This window comes from Anser brachyrhynchus, assembly GCF_964034855.1.
Source record: "Anser brachyrhynchus genome assembly, chromosome: 19".
Lineage (NCBI taxonomy): Eukaryota > Metazoa > Chordata > Aves > Anseriformes > Anatidae > Anser > Anser brachyrhynchus.
The window spans coordinates 4,689,676-4,705,605 of record NC_137712.1 but is presented as its reverse complement, the minus strand read 5'-3'; the positions used below and the strand labels follow the sequence as shown (position 1 = coordinate 4,705,605).

General features: G+C 36.3%; 1 protein-coding gene and 1 long non-coding RNA gene across 3 annotated transcripts in view; one reads left to right on the top strand and one right to left on the bottom strand.

Moving 5' to 3' along the window:
* Positions 1–4,649, top strand: part of LOC308180179 — a 20,229-nt gene extending 15,580 nt beyond the window's left edge. Inside the window, exon 3 of the long non-coding RNA XR_013940789.1 lies at positions 4,340–4,649. This is a non-coding gene — a long non-coding RNA (uncharacterized lncRNA). The remainder of the gene's footprint in view (positions 1–4,339) is intronic.
* CCDC180 (coiled-coil domain containing 180) overlaps positions 1–15,930 on the bottom strand; it is a 24,419-nt gene extending 8,489 nt beyond the window's left edge. The window contains exons 1-26 of one of the 2 annotated variants that reach the window (XM_080561372.1): positions 15,643–15,930; positions 14,910–15,094; positions 13,835–13,917; positions 13,187–13,296; positions 12,962–13,090; positions 12,683–12,793; positions 11,604–11,699; positions 11,184–11,347; positions 10,846–10,998; positions 10,125–10,204; positions 9,352–9,440; positions 8,520–8,642; positions 8,099–8,272; positions 7,729–7,844; positions 6,859–6,985; positions 6,583–6,622; positions 6,239–6,477; positions 5,463–5,680; positions 4,656–4,831; positions 3,484–3,664; positions 2,815–2,961; positions 2,399–2,543; positions 2,062–2,178; positions 1,555–1,653; positions 800–913; positions 57–256 (exon numbers count right to left, since the gene is read on the bottom strand). In XM_080561372.1, the coding sequence (XP_080417498.1) occupies positions 57–256; positions 800–913; positions 1,555–1,653; positions 2,062–2,178; positions 2,399–2,543; positions 2,815–2,961; positions 3,484–3,664; positions 4,656–4,831; positions 5,463–5,680; positions 6,239–6,477; positions 6,583–6,622; positions 6,859–6,985; positions 7,729–7,844; positions 8,099–8,272; positions 8,520–8,642; positions 9,352–9,440; positions 10,125–10,204; positions 10,846–10,998; positions 11,184–11,347; positions 11,604–11,699; positions 12,683–12,793; positions 12,962–13,090; positions 13,187–13,296; positions 13,835–13,917; positions 14,910–15,094; positions 15,643–15,711 (3,485 nt within the window). In that variant the 5' untranslated portion in view covers positions 15,712–15,930. The remainder of the gene's footprint in view (positions 1–56; positions 257–799; positions 914–1,554; positions 1,654–2,061; positions 2,179–2,398; positions 2,544–2,814; positions 2,962–3,483; positions 3,665–4,655; positions 4,832–5,462; positions 5,681–6,238; positions 6,478–6,582; positions 6,623–6,858; positions 6,986–7,728; positions 7,845–8,098; positions 8,273–8,519; positions 8,643–9,351; positions 9,441–10,124; positions 10,205–10,845; positions 10,999–11,183; positions 11,348–11,603; positions 11,700–12,682; positions 12,794–12,961; positions 13,091–13,186; positions 13,297–13,834; positions 13,918–14,909; positions 15,095–15,642) is intronic. The other variant, XM_080561373.1, reaches the window with a different exon arrangement.

Genomic DNA, 15,930 nt, shown 5'->3' with positions numbered 1-15,930 from the left:
TAACTAATTGCTTAACTGGAATTTAGGAAAATATAATTCGGCAAACAAATACTCACTCCAGTAAATTCTGGATAACCCTTACTGCTAAATCATCAACTGCAGACTTTCCCATTCTGCTTGGATTTAACAAAGGAAACTTGACAGGATCCAGCCCCATCATCGTCAATATTTTCTCATCTCTGAGACACTCCGTTCGAATGGCAACAGCAATTGGACCTTGTAATGTAACCTCTGCTGCAGGAGGGGTAAAGTGCTCCTGAAATGGGCAGAAAATGAAAGCCTATTGATTGTAGCAGGCAAGTAGTATTAGCATTACATGTAGTTGCTGGTTACCAAAGCAGATCCTGCAAACAGACGCTATTTTGCTCGACAGGCAAAATAATTTTAGAAGAAATGTTACAGCTACGCAACTCTGTGACATTTAGAAGCAAAAACATTCGATACAAAAACATCCTATTCCATCAAAATTTTTAGGACACATTTGAATTTTTCTCTTTTGGACCCATGAAATATGTAGCTACGAACAGTGCTACACCTTGAAAATAAACTCTTGCAAAGGACTGACCAACTCTTTGTTAAGCTGCTGTTTTTGACGTTTAGTAATCTCAGTGGTGACTGATCCAATCAGCTCTGTAGAAGAACTGACATAAAGTTACTGTGTCTCAGACATCCTGACATAATGTTATACTTTTCTTCATTTGAAAATTCAAAGCAGATTCTGAAAAGCCTTTAAAACATATACAGATTAAAAATCACTCAAAGTTAAATAAAATGTAGAGAACTTAAAATACTATCCTACATTATCATACGGCCTTCTTGTATCGACTAGCAGGCAATCGAGATACTGGCTCCTCTTTTTCAGTTCCTTCAACAGGACTTTGGTAAAGTCATACAACTCTTCAGAAGTCAAAGCCTGAAAGATATGTTAATACAGGTGGTATTTACTAAATCTGAGATTTGAGATATGCTGACTCAGTCCCATACAAGTTCATTTGAATCTGTTCTGTCACCAATTTGTTTATGCATATGTGGAAGCAATGAGAGTGTATAGAAACTGAGGCTTTTGTTTTGCAAGCAGGAAAGTACAGGACCTCCCTGAGCAAAAATTCTATGGTAAAGTACTCTTTTCCTCCCAGCCCCCCCGATGTGTATAGACAGAAGTCTGCCTCAAAAATATAGTTGCTTATTTAAAGTATCATATAGGAAGACTGCCTGCTAAATGCAGGTGACCGGCTACTATTATACAAGTTTTTGGTTAGCTACCAAAAGGTGGTACATAAATTCTGTGCTATTGTATTTTATCTTTGATTTAAATTTTATATACATGTACACACACAAACACTTTTTTAAATACATACGCATGTATATAACTCTACATACTTCTGACTGTGTACCATTTTTACTATTTTGGGTTTGGAGATAGTCACAAAGTTGTTCTGCGATTATAACACATCATGTCAATTTGACTACATGGTCTCTGGTGAGTACTTCCAAAAACATATAAAAATGCATGGTGAATCAAATTAACACTATTTCATGCTGTTTAGAACTTACTTCTTTATCTGCAGTAGAGTGAGCACAAATATCTATCTTCTGATGGAGTTTCTCCAGGTAGGATTTTAATGTCACTGCCTGTAAATTGGAATTTGCTACCTAAAACCAGAAACACATTGGTGACATAAAATCCCATTCAGGGGCATTTCAGAGCCTCCACTTTGAAACCACTAGACTTGTTAGTAAAAACACTCAGTCACTAGTACTCAGAGGAGGAGCTGAAAACAATAATTCACAAAAACAACACTTCATGTCCTTTACTGCACCACACAAAAAGGCCGGTCTACTCAAATACACATGCTCAACGTGCTGCAAGACCACAATGTGCTAGTATAGCTGCAGCTGTAGTAAAGCCATAGTTTAGGATGATAACGACACAAAATGGATGTGAATTGACACAAAAAGTTACCTAAGTCCACTCTGAACTCAGCCAAAAATCTCCTAAATGTAATAAAAGACGAACAAATTAATTTCATTTGAACAAAGCTGTGATGTTTCAGGTTGTACCTCTGATTTGATTTGCAGCTGTAGATTTGTCAGAAGCCGCTTGATCTTCTCCATAAAGACTCGATTCGTAAAGAGATAACAGAACTTCGTTTCAGCCTGGTTGATAAGTTCAGTAGCCTTTAGAAATGTCAGAAACAAGAGACGGGATAATTTGTTTTCACTTTTTTCAACTTGAGTAATAGAACTTACCATTTCTACTTATTTTTTCCATCATGTAATTGTCACAGATTTAACTAGAACAGTATTTATAGTTCCAGTCGGGGAGCTTGCAGATTATAAATCACATTAAATATGCCAATATAATCCATAACTTGAAAGAGTGAAGCTCTGCACACACCTGCTCCAAGCAGCTCGATTCCATTTTCTCCATATCAGCCATGATTAACCTTTCAAATGAGTTAATACGCTTACTTTCTTTCTGAAGATGCTTGCTGAAAGACTGTACCTCCTCAGAAGAAAAATTACCTCCTTCACAAAATAATCTGAAAGCAACCAGCAAAGTCAAAAAAATTGACTATGAGTCTTCCTTTACTTAAAGAGTATTTTAGCTGAGCAGTACTTAGATGTCGAAACAAATGTGATGAAAACAGTGTGATCATTGTGGCTTAACAATTAAGTTTTTTTTTATACAAACATATAGCAAAACAGATGAGTAACAAAAACATTAATTTTCCTGTTCTGCCTATATAACAAATGCTAATACCCAGAAATAGATGACTATTTATAAACATTCCTCCAGTGAAATCTCTATACCTGCAAGCTTTGAGAAAATCCACATTTGAATCTCTTAATTTTCCTAAAGCTTCCTCCAAATAGTTCCGATAACTCCTCAGGGAAACCTGGATGACTTCCAGATGATTAAGGAGCTCTGAGTGCAGACCGTTGCTGAAAGAAACTAACCTAACAGCCAATAATAAAAGAAAGGGAAAATGCGTTGAAAGAGGAGTGCACGTTATGGTTCAGAAGCTGCTGGTTACAAAGACATCAATCAAATCTGAGAACTCGGGAATATTTTAGTATTCTGAAAATAACTCACTGAACGCTGATTGTTTTGATGAACATGCAGACAACAGCAAGCAGCTGAAGACTACTCTTCAAAACCAATTAGTCAATTACTATTACTGTACAAGTTCAATAAAGCAGATAAAATCTAAATAGATCAAATATTTTCTACTTTAAGACTGCCATCACCTTGAAAATATTTGAAAATTGTCTTAAATTCAGCAGCGATTTTAATTTCTTCATAGAGAAAGAAAACAGAAATTATTTTCATTTTTATAAAGTTTCATGAGGCTGAAGAGTAATAATCACACAGATAAGAGAGACTCAGAACACAAGCCAGGAACCGGGAACATCCCAGAGAGCAATCGGGAGTGTTCAACTCTGGAAATTCACAGCCAGCAAGACCTGAGGCACACTTACTTCTCAGTCATAGCAGCACTGAGGAAGACTGATTCCATGTCATGGATCCGAGAATTTAAGTTTTTGATGACGTCATTTTGCTGATCGCAAAATTTGAGGAATTCAGCTCTCTCCTTGTCCAGAGCTTCCACCACACCTGCACAGTGGCACTCTAGACGCTTTTCATGAAGTAATAGTTCCGCTGATAAGGAAAGAAATTTTACAACATGGTCATTATTCCCTGTTTACTATGGCGTACCACAACCACTATTATCAGAAGCAGCAGTAAAATAAAATGAACCAGATCTCAAAGCAGCTTAAAAACACTAGTAAAATAGACCTGATTCTGTTTCTTTGACTTTTCTCCTGTTTTTGACTTATGTCCCTGGCAGCTCCTAATCAATTCAATTCAAATCACAAATGCCTTTTGTTTGCTCTAAGCTCTTGTCTTCTTCCTTTACTTTTGGTCACTGCTGACATCTCCTTTATCTTTCCATTTTCAGTCTTGTAACGAAAGTAAAGGTAAAGGGTGGTTTGTTTGGTTTTAATAGAAATTGCTGTTCTCACTATTTTTGTGGGAAAAAAAAAATCACTTTTGGTCTCCCTTCTGGAAAAATATTTGGGTAAACCAAGAGTGAGCAAATCAACCTCAAAAAAACAGCCAGGATTTTTCATACTTCATATACTAAAGACCAACAAACCTGCCTTAAATCAATTCTCCCCCCAGATCCTCATACAAGACAGATTTCTCATTAGGGGCCAATCTGTGCCTGCTCAGCAATATTTCACACAGGTAATTCTTTCCTCTCCTGTATTCAGAAGCCCAACCTCAGCATTTCATTTGTTTTCTGTAACACTTTTTTTTTTCTTGGTACAGTGTAAACACCTGCTAAATGAAATGAACGAGCAGTCACAAGTATGGACAATGTAAACAATGTTCTACAACTACAATCAATTCATTGATCAAGCTATTGCTGAATATTCACAATAGCACAATTGCACAAATATGCATGAGCTATAGATAAGAAACATCTTTTTTAAAAATATGAGAAACATTATACCGAGAATTAGTACAGACTCAGTTGTTTCCCGTTGTCATCTACTACAGACACCTAACACTGAAACAGATTTTTGTCCACTTATGATCATCTCTGAATGAAGGCAGGTAGTGCTCAGAGTAAAAAAGTAGGTACCAGCTCTAACATTGTAGATATTTGTCTCTATATTCTCCTGCCTTTGCTGATGCAAGAGAAGATGCTGCTGAAGTTCTGAATTCAGCTCCTCCTTCTTGGCAGCTACAGTGGCACAGGAGTTGGATAAGGACTCTGCAAACCATTTCTCCAAGTGTTCAAAAAAGCAGCGGCGAATCCTATGATTAAAAAAATATACATTACAGTGAAGAACAGTGAGTAATAAACAAAAATGCATTAAATATGTTAACTCTAAGAATTTAACTTCCAGCTACAGGAAGATATGGTTTCGTTACTATTTGCACAATACTGGTACTACTCATTTTGTCAACAGAAACTATAAATAATATTAATATGACTGAGTCAGAAATCTTGTAATGTTTTTTGAAGTTCTGTTCCTATTCTACATTAATGAAGGCTGAGATAAAAAAATAAAAATGAAGAACTAGGATAAAAGAACAGAAGAGTTTTTGAGCTGGAATCATACCACTGAGTGCCAGATATTTGAACTTCATGGCTCTGTAGGGAGTTGGGGCAAATCACCTGCCTTTCTGTACCACGTTTACTCACTAAATACATTTCTGTACAATAGGAATGTTCTGTAAGAGGTAAATGCTTGTACAGTATATCTAAGAGCAATGTATAAAGAGCATTGTCAAAAGCGTCTTTTATTTTTAATCAGTTAAAAAAAGAATGACATGAAAATATTTAGATAATTTTTGCATGTTTAGTCTAACATTTCTTCCAAACAGCTGAAATTTGTTTACTACCTAAAGGGAAAGAAAGAACTTACGCAAGTTTTGTACTAACCGTTTCTTCAGCTCTACAAGTATGGTTTCTTTGATAAGTACATGTTCCAGGTACACAGGAAGTGATTCTTTTTCCTCATACTTTGTAAAATAAATCTCTCGGATGTCAGTCTTTTCTGCTTCTTCAACTGCGAGAACTGTGTAAATGTTTCCACTAGAAGTGGAAAAAGTCTCAGTAGCAATTTCAGAGATTTTCACCTCGCTGCTCTTGAACACATCCTAGGAAACAACTGGGAATCATCAACCGTTACCTCTAAAACAACTATTTTAAAATAAGTGCATAATCACAGTGTTCAAGCTAATGTAAGATTCCTAAAGACACTAGTAACAATGTTGTTTCCAAATTTGGACAAACTCATACAGAGAATATTTTTGCAAGTCTCAATAGACAGAATCATCAGTATTTTAAAAGGTTTCTGTTATGGTAATAAATTGCATTCATGTAACTAGAGATCTGAAGAACTAATACTTAGATACAAAGATAGACACATATACTAAAGCTGCTGAATGTGTGGTTTATTTTTTGTTTTTTAAAAAGGATAAAAGTGGTGTATAAGGAATGTTTGTGAACTGTTTTGTAGACCCATTAGTAGGATCTAAAATCCTGATGGTCCAGAAATAAATGAAAACAATAAAGACTAATGGGTGCTCTGTGTACAAACTAAACCTATTCTACTTTATTTTTTTTCCCTCAGCAACTAGACAACTTCTTATTTGCCATGATGTTGTGCAAAACTTCCATCACTTTCAAAAGTACTCATTTTCTTGTTCCCTTACCTGTGAAAAGATTACCCCCTGTTCTGTATCATCAGTTTCATCACTCTCTTGAAAAATACTCTCCCCATCTTCTTGTTTCTCTGTTTCTTTAGTTTCCCATGCAAAGATCTCCTCATTCTCAGCTATGTTTGTTTCTTCATTTTGTTGTTGAGAGCTATCCATCTTCTGATTTTCTTCATTTTTTTGCACAATACTCTCAGCTTGTTGCTCCACCAGACTTTCAGCTTCCAGAACCTCAACTAATTATTTCCAGTTAAAGCAAAGTTTTACTGGTCATAATCCAAAGAAACACAGATTAAAAACAACCAAAAAAAAATAAGTTATTTGTACCATCGAGGAATTACCTTGACCTTGAAACGTGGAGTCTATCTTTCCTTCCAAGTTCTAAAAGCAACGAGAACAATAAGAAAAAAAATTAAGGATTTGCTTGCTTGTAAGGAATTCAGATTCCTTCTCAAAATATATCTATTTCATTGATATAAAAGCAGTTTGGTCCTATGGCCAAAGCAATGTTTCAGTTTACGTAATACATGTCTTAAAGCTGATGTAAAATTTCCCCAAAGTGAAAAATTAATACACTTGGAAGATTTTAAACCAAAAGAAGTTTGTCTTCTTTTTACCTGCTTGAATATTTCTTTTACATTAAAATATTTGCTGACAGATACACTGTAAGAAATCAATTCCTGCAAAATAGCTTCTGGGTAAGCTGTTACTTTATCCACCAGAACTTTGTTGAATGTCTCATACCTGTGAAATTCAAAGTCATTGTTTAATACACTCAAGCATGTATAGAAATAAAATGAAATATGACTACTATGTCTTTAAATCCAAATCTAACTTTTTAATTGATATGATCAATCCTTCAGGCTAGAATAAACTATTCTACCGTATTTATTCAGCCTGAACACAATCACAACCTGGCTTGTTAGTAGGGATTAGTTCATTATAAATACATAAATGAGCAAAAGTTAAGAAATATTTACAATAAAGTCTTTCAGAACTTTCTTTTTGGATGGGAAACCATTCAAGAAACATAACATAAAGATTACCAAAAGACTTCGGCTATCTGAGAATTATTAGTAACTTCTATTCCTTACCTTTTGAAAGAGGTCAAATCTGTGAGCCCAAAGCAGAGCTGATGGCACGGATAAACTTTTTGATCCCCACAATTCAAGAATCTGAACTACTGCTTCTACCTTCTGAATGAATAATGATCGTATTGGCATGAATGACATGGTATACTACATACCAATACTGATCCAGCATATTTTTAAAACAGCATCAATATTTGTTGGGTTTTCCTTACTCCTGCTTCTAAAGCGTAGTTATTGTTTGCCTTAACTTTGTTCAATATAGAAATTATTTTATTTTACATCCTTACAAGAAGTAAGGAGCAGTATTTTCCTTCACACTAGAGCATGAATATGACCTAAATACAAACAAATTTCAAATACACTTTACTTGCTAAGTTTGCACTACAAAATTCATACCTAGCTCTAATGTCATCCAAAGAAGAAAGGGCATTCTCCAAATATTTCTTCAGCTTTTTTTCAGAGCTCGCTGTTCTCATTTTATCCAGAATTATATCCAGATTATTTTCCATCATCTAAGACCACATAAAAAGAACCCAGTAGAAATGATTCAGTAATTATTAAAAAGCTTCATAACTATTTAGGATTCAAATAATTAATTTCAACCATGTATCCAAAAATGTACTGGACAGAATTAAACTAACGTAGAAAATCCAGCATAAATGTTAATGATTATGTTTTTATACCAGATGTTTTGAATTCCAAAGGCTTCTCTGCGTTAAGAAGTCCTTTCCTTAAATTATACTACGTTCTTATTTTATGTTTATACCTGTATTAATTTATTCTGTTTCTGTCTGCATTCATCTAGTTTCTTCTGAAGTTCACCTTCCTGCTCGGACAGTTTGAGTTGATGGACATCCCAGAGACTACTGGCCTCTTGAAAATAGCTGTGCAGATCTCTACAGTTCTGCTCATTCTGTTTAGCCAGCTCCTCAAACTCTCCCTTAAAAAAAACCAACGATTTAAGTGAACTGGTTACTGTTAAACTGTTTGCTGGAAGTTGCACTTACGAACTCTTCTTCTTGAATCACATCAAACTTGTTTTATGTACGGGATAGGTATTCAATCACACTACAGACCTCTTTCTAGTATGACATCAATAGCCTAAGATGCACATAGCGTTTCAGGCAGTAGCACATGAAGAACAGAATATTCCCAAACAGCAATAAAAATAGATGTAATAAACATACATCCATATTCTTCAGTTCTTCTTCAAACTGACGTTGTAGTTTCTCAGTCCACTGAAGTAAGTCAGAATTTACAGTTTCTTCAGCCTCCTTTTGTGTGCAAACATTCAGATTCAACAGTTTATTCTGAAAGAAAAGAAAGTTAAGCTATTGACATGCATATAATCTAACATAAAATATTGTGTGACTTTTAGAGAGTATGGTTAAACTTAGTATTTCTTCATTTCTTGTGAACAGATAGCTCCAGAAATAGCATCCAATAACGTTACTTTAAGTTGAACCTATGCTATTCATGTGTAATCTGAGGAGTTGCTATATTCATCTTGTTAGCAGGTTGATGGTTCCCTATTGTACTTCATTAACAGTATATCAGCTTTAGAAAACGAATGCATACTAAAATTGTTTGTACCTCAGGTAGCTTCACTAACAAGGTTTCTCAAAATGTTTCACAGAGAAAGATTCAACCCTCAGATATCATATTCTGGTAGTAAGCAGTACAATTTTATTTGGACAAAGATAAACTTAGCAGAGAGGAGAAATTTCTTCCAAGATAAGACAGATTCAGGAAAAGGGTGAGGGTTCTGACCCTGAGTCCTCTACCTAAACGAGGGACAGCATTTCTTTCATTACTGGCAGTTGTTATTGCTTTTACACATGTCCAGTACAAATACCACAAGGTACTGTGAAACAAAACGGACAACAGGTTTTCCAGAGGGTAGAACTAATTTAACTCATCTCAACATTTGCTGGATCCTCAAGCCCACAGTACTGCAACAACACATTGTATACTATTACAAAGAATCCTTCCAAGAATTCACAAAGCTATGATACTGACCTTGTATAACTGCACTTCTGCCAAACATTTTTGCTGCACTGTCTCATGCTGGGTACGAATTTTCATCATACACTGCCTATTGTGGGCATCTGAAGGATATGGAAAAGAAACCACTGTAAAAATGTCATTATTTCTCAGTGCAGCGTGAAATGGAAACATGAAGGAGGACCTGTGCTGAGCCTCAGCACAGCCAGTGTGCCCCAGTAGTGTCTTCAGACTGGTATGATATTATCAGTCAGTAAAATGAGACATTATTTCTACAAATCTTTTTGTCATTATGCTTAAAAGCAGCGAGTTATTTATAGCCACTACCAACATCTTTGCTATAATACAGACTACAAACATTAAGAGGGCACGTGCTCTGGCGAAGCAGAAGGTAGACACAGAGGGAAGGCATACTACAAGACAAAGGAATAATCTCATATACTTCACCTTTTATTCTACAAGAGATAAGAAGTATTTTTCCATGATTGAGTACTGATCTGGACTAAAATAACCTCCTTTTTTTCCACAGATTTATTCTAACCAAGTCAATTCCTGCGAGACCTCGCTAAACAAACATGCTTGTGGTGGCAAAAGGGAGGCAGTGCAACAGACATCTTACTGGGGTCATATTGCTAGTTCAAAGCAACTTAGGTACATGGGAAAACAGGGAACAAAGAATATTCCAAAGATACTTTCAAACCACCAGTCTGACTCATTACTGTTGGGGAAAAAAGAAAGAACTGCTTGAATTCCAGACTGTTTTTGTGATTTGCGATTTCCCAACTTACCCATACTTTTGTTTAAATTCACCAAAGATTTGTACCATTCATTAACTTCAGCTTGTGTGCACGCTGGAGGCAACAAATCGCTATTGAAAGAGGAAACAAGAATCAGATCTCTTCAAATATAATCTAGTCAGTTAAAACTATGAATCAGAGTAACCAGACTGCTCTATTTCCTTTGCAGCCATATCAGCAATGAAAATAAAACAAGATGGCTGCTGCTTTTCAAGACCACTGTTTACTGACAAGGAACTGGATGTACCTAGTTGCTACATACGTTATAATAGAAAAACTGTTTGAAAATAGTAATATTGCAATGTGTTGCACCCAAACCATCCTATTTTTGTCAGATTAGACAGAATTCAAAAGTAGCAGTGTGAGATTTCTTTCAACGCTCCTTTCTTCATAATTATACAAGTTAAACTCTCACTGAGAAATTATGTGACAATGCCACCAATTTTTACGTATCCACCCACCCTTCTTTGTCACTTTCTACTAGGTTTGAAGTGTCAGTAAGGTTTACTTGTGTTTCTGCATTTCAAGCCCTTGATAGCCCTCTATTATTGTAACAGGTGCACTGGAAACCACATACATTTTTTTTCCATTAAAAAGAGCTTTACAGAAGTTTAGGCCCTGCCTTACTGCTGTGTTGTACAATTGTGCGCTGAAATGGAGCAAAGTTCATTCTGTAGTGGAGCTCCCCTATTAACTCTACCAAGAACTCTACTTTTCTTTGTTACTGTACTCTCTTCTGTCATACACAAGGTGCTGCAGAATTTCCAGTCTCTTTGCATTAAGTAAAATCTGTCCATTTATCATAGTTTCCATTTCTGTTTTCACGGCTGGGGGATTCTGTATTTCTTCATTTACCATAAATTCTCTGTAGGGTGGAAGAACACGGTTAAGTAAATATCTGTTTGGAAAAATTAAAAAAAAAAAGCTAACTTCTTTTTTTTTTATAAGAGAAAAGTAGTAAAATACTACTTTCTATAGAAAACACAAATGAACACTACCCATTTTGTGTTGTTCATACTAAAAAATATAATCTGTTGTAAAATTTCATACCTGAAACTCTGAACTATATAGTTCTTTTGTGCGAGCTTCCAGTTCTTGACTCTGTCTTGCCATTTCAATCGAAGTGATAATTCCCTTTTCATCTCTGATTTCATTAGATTAAAGAACAGCTTGGAAATTGCCCTCTGGTTAGCCAACAGCGCTCTGTTAATCAGCTGTGTATTAAAAAAAAATATTAAAAAGCAGCATGTGACAGGAAAAAAATTGCCAGCTCAGTGTCAAACTAAGGAAAAAAATACAAATGACAAAGAATACCCTGCAAAATAGAAAACACTCTCCTATAAGGCAGTAATTGATTGGTAGAAATGATGAATTTCAGTTTGAAAATGAGGAAATAAAAGGACTCTCAGGTATATTTCAGATGGCTGTCTTCTTACGGGTAAAACTGACTCTCAATATAAAAAGACTTACCATGGCCTCATTGTTCATGAACCTGTGAATATCAGCTGATAAGAAGAAGGAAATTTCCTCCAGCATCACAGTGTACTTCCTTAGTACATCTGTTATCTGCACAACGAAAGAATAAAGAACACACACACACAGTCTGTAATTGCTTACCTTAGGGAACTGACATTTCAATTATACCAGTGAAATTTTTTTCCTGGAAATAACTTCAGTTGGCTGATATTTTGGGAAGTGAATATTAACATTGATTTTAATTTATTAGACACTGAATCATAAAAATAATTTTTTAAAATACATTTTTTTTTACTACTTGACTGATTTCTCTATTATCTCTGATTCTTGAGAGCTCTGCAGAGAGGCTGCAAACTGAATTTGAAACAAATAAATAAAACAACTTCCCTTCTGACATCTGTAGTGAATTCACCAATGCTTATTTTAAGCAGACAAGAAATTTATGAAACCTGATCATCTCCAGTATTTTTCACAACTAATCAAACACAAAAGTTACTGTTGGACCTATTCAACATATCTACATTACAAGAGAGGACAAACTGACAAAGGTAGAGCAGACAACTTTTGTTTGCCTACCAGGACAAAGCAGTAAGGACTTTCTTATGGACTAGCCATTAATGTATCCAGATGTGTACTGTAACGTCCAGTTACTTTTATTGCTCAGGCTGAAGCTTACCTAACTCTATCATCTCTGTTACTGAAATGCAGCTTACCCAAACTAAAATTACATGCACATTCTCACCTTCAGAATAGAATCCCAGCAAAATAACATTAAGCCTGATGACAATTCAACCTAAATAACCCTGCAGAAGCACAAAAGCAACTCAGACATTCCTTGCATCTTTACTGCAGGTATTTGTGGAAGAAAAACACTTTGTAACTGGAAAAGAATGATCTTTTTCTGAATATTGAGAGAATGACATATTGTTAAAAAGGCAGTAATCGCCTATACATCAGAACCTGGCGGACATCCTTGACTCCTGTGGAAATAAGCTACTCTTCGCTTTGTGTCCAGTATTATAAACAAATGATAATCTTATGCTTAGTTCACAGCTATTAAAACTACATCTCACTTTGTCAGTTCGACTCCATTCAACCTTTTTTAGGGTTTCATCCAATTCCCTTACGCACTTCTTTCTGGCCAAGGATTCCTGCTGAATGGTAGTCCACAGTTCTTCCAAACCCTGCAAGAAGGATTTACTCTCAATCTCACTGAAAAACTAAATGTGAAAAAATGCTTTCTTATCTTAAAACTACAGCAAGACATAGGAAGGCATGTTACACTGACCAAGTAGACAGCAGACAACAGGTATAATTAACTGAAGATGAGATAATGGCAAGAGCTGCCTTACTTCAATCGGGAAGCCTTCGACAGTAGTGTCAAGCTCAATCTTTGTAAACAGAATTTCAATTTTTCTATCAGATTCCATCAGTTTTGTCAAAAACAATTTTCCAGGCTCCAAAATCATGGGTTCTATTTCCTAAAAAAGTAAGGAAGTCAGTCTCATCTTTTGAACATTACCCCTGGACTTTAGCATAGTATTCTAGACAGTCTGGATTGCAAAATCTTGTCTTACCCTGGCAATGCAAGCAAGCTCATGATACATTAAGGTTACTGCTTCATCATGACGGCCTTGCCTGCGTTCTGACAGGAGTTCCAAGATATTGCTCCTGGTTTCCTCAGGAACTGTCAAGAAAGAAATTACGAAGATGAAGTGGAAAACTGTTGCTGCAAAAAACTCAATGCATACACAATAAATCACTAAATCAACACTTTGACCTCTACAGTTTGTGCAGCAATTACCATGCCTGAAAGCTCTTCATAGGAAGGGAAATCTATGCAAATCTAGGTTAAAAGTAATACAGCATATTCCTAAGTTTCCTTTGACTTTATTGATTTGTGGGTTTCAGAAGGATAAAAGCATAGAAGCCATGAACCAAGTTCAGGTATGATGCAAAAAATTGCAATTTCCAAGAAATAAATCTGCTTATATCATAACTACAATGTACCTTCTAAACATAATTGTGATTGATTGACAGTTTCACTTATTTTTTTTCTTTTGTGAGTAGACTCTTTGTCTTCAAAATTACATACAAATCATTGAAAAGATGTCAGGTCATTTCTGAGATTGATTTTTTACCTTATTCAGCTCAAATCACTCTACGTATAGTAGCTCCTAAAAATGCAAATTAAAATATCTGACATTAAGGAAAACAAATTTTACCAACAAAATCAGGTAGGGCTCTGACTTCCTCAGCTGCAGTTACATCTTCACTTTTCCAAGCCTTTTGAAATGCCGTAGCTTCCCTGAAACAGAGAATTAAACTTGGAGTTGTACTAAGTAAGAGTACAGATTTGCAATTCGTATAATATTCTATTCCATTATCTTAATGTAACATTCCTAAATGCTCCATTCCAAGCTCCATTCAAACTTCAAAGAACACAGTTCGAAGAATTAATGTTGCTGCTTCTCAAATGATTTGGACCAAGTAATCATTAATCCTCGGTTCGTCACAACATCAGATCTCATATGTTGGCATAAAAGCAATAAATGGTAGATTTGTAAACTACAAGGACATCTATGTTATCTCTAAAAGGTATAATATATACAAACTGTTACGTAAGAAACAGCAAGAAATGTAGAAACAGACTTTATCTGCCCACTGATCTTCCTATCGGTTAGGGCACTGCGCTTCTTGACAGAAGTGGGAATAAAGGTGTCATTATTCAGCAGAAGAGTTAGGGTGAAAAGGAAGGAGGCACTGATTTATTTTTCTGCTTATAAATGCAGCTCAGAGCAGAGCATTATTAAATGGCAGTAGGAATTCCACTAAAGTGCGATTCAGGCCAACTAAATTTAGGAAAACTATTCAAACATACAGGAAAAGAATCTGCTTAACAGGAAGAATATCATTACATGATCTTTACAGTGTAATCATGTAAGCTATTAACATAGCTTAAAAATAGAGTTCAATAATATGTAATTGGCTGTATCAGATATACAGTATAATAATATATATGGGCTTATATCTAGATTGATTTGAACAAAAAACCTGTAAAATAGCTTTTAAAAAGAAAAGCCATACAGTATGTAGGCCATTACAAATACTAGCATGCTAATTTGCATTTTAACAGGCAGAAACTCAGAAAATTCATTTTACAACTGGCAGAAAGGAGACAAGATATTACAAGCAGTTAGTGCTGTGACCAAGAATTAGGAAACATCTAGTTCTCAGGGCGAATCTTAAAACTTCATGCCTACAGTCACACAATCAGGTATGTCTGCTTCTGTTCTATACCTGCATGGTGATGGCTTTTCTGTGAAGTCTTTGTAGGGCACTCCTCCAGCCCCCTTCTGCTGGTTACACGGTAACGTCCCTGTATCAGTAGAAGTTTCTGAATCCCTAACCAGAGAGACGCTTTTGCTCTTTATAGAACCCCCAGCCTTCCTCCTTGCTTCATCCAACGAGCGTACTAATTGAACCTTCAAAAAACCATAATCAAAACGGTTAGAATTCTTTCCAAACCTACTGAGCAGAGAATAACAAGAAAATAATTGATAAAAGCAGTGGAGCAAAGGTGGCAGAAGAGAATGTTAAAATAATAAATGCTATTTAGCACAAGCATAAAATTTTTCATCCGATACTATTTTCAAAATGAGAAAAAAAAAATCCTGTCCCTCTCAGGGGAAAATTGGAGCAAACTGAGTTGTGTGGCTGGGGAATGGTTAAAAGGAAAGTCAATAACAGAGTCAGAAAAACCCATCTGGCTTACTAGGCCTTGTCTTTTAATGTTGTGTTATGATTATGATTCTGCCTTTATTTAATATGTCCTGATATCCAGTGAAGACACACAAACACTCAGATGCACCAGGAAGGACGTGCTGAAGACAACAACTATTTTCTGCTACAGCAAACAAAACCAGCAAGGCTGACGTTCACCTCCGGTTCCCCACCAACACTTTAGAAACCAACAAACCGAGCAAGAGAACACTCAGATCTTGCCTGTCTCTTTTCTTTTGCTGTTCTTTACCTGATCTTCAAAGATCTGCGTGTAGACTTCACCGCGGGGAACGAGGCGCGCAGCCCCCACCGGCTGCATGGGGCCAGCGCTCGGATTTAGCGGGGAGGAGAGCGACCCTCTGGGCCTCAGCGCTCCCGGCAGCGGATCCACCTGCCTGTGCCACAGCTCCAGCCTGTGCTCATGGAGCAGCCCAGCGGCTCCTTGCTCCTTCCCCGGCCGCTCCGTGCACTGGCGGTAGGAGGGAAGGAGCGACAGGCCCCGTCGCCATGGCAGCACAGCAACATGGCCGCCAGCCCA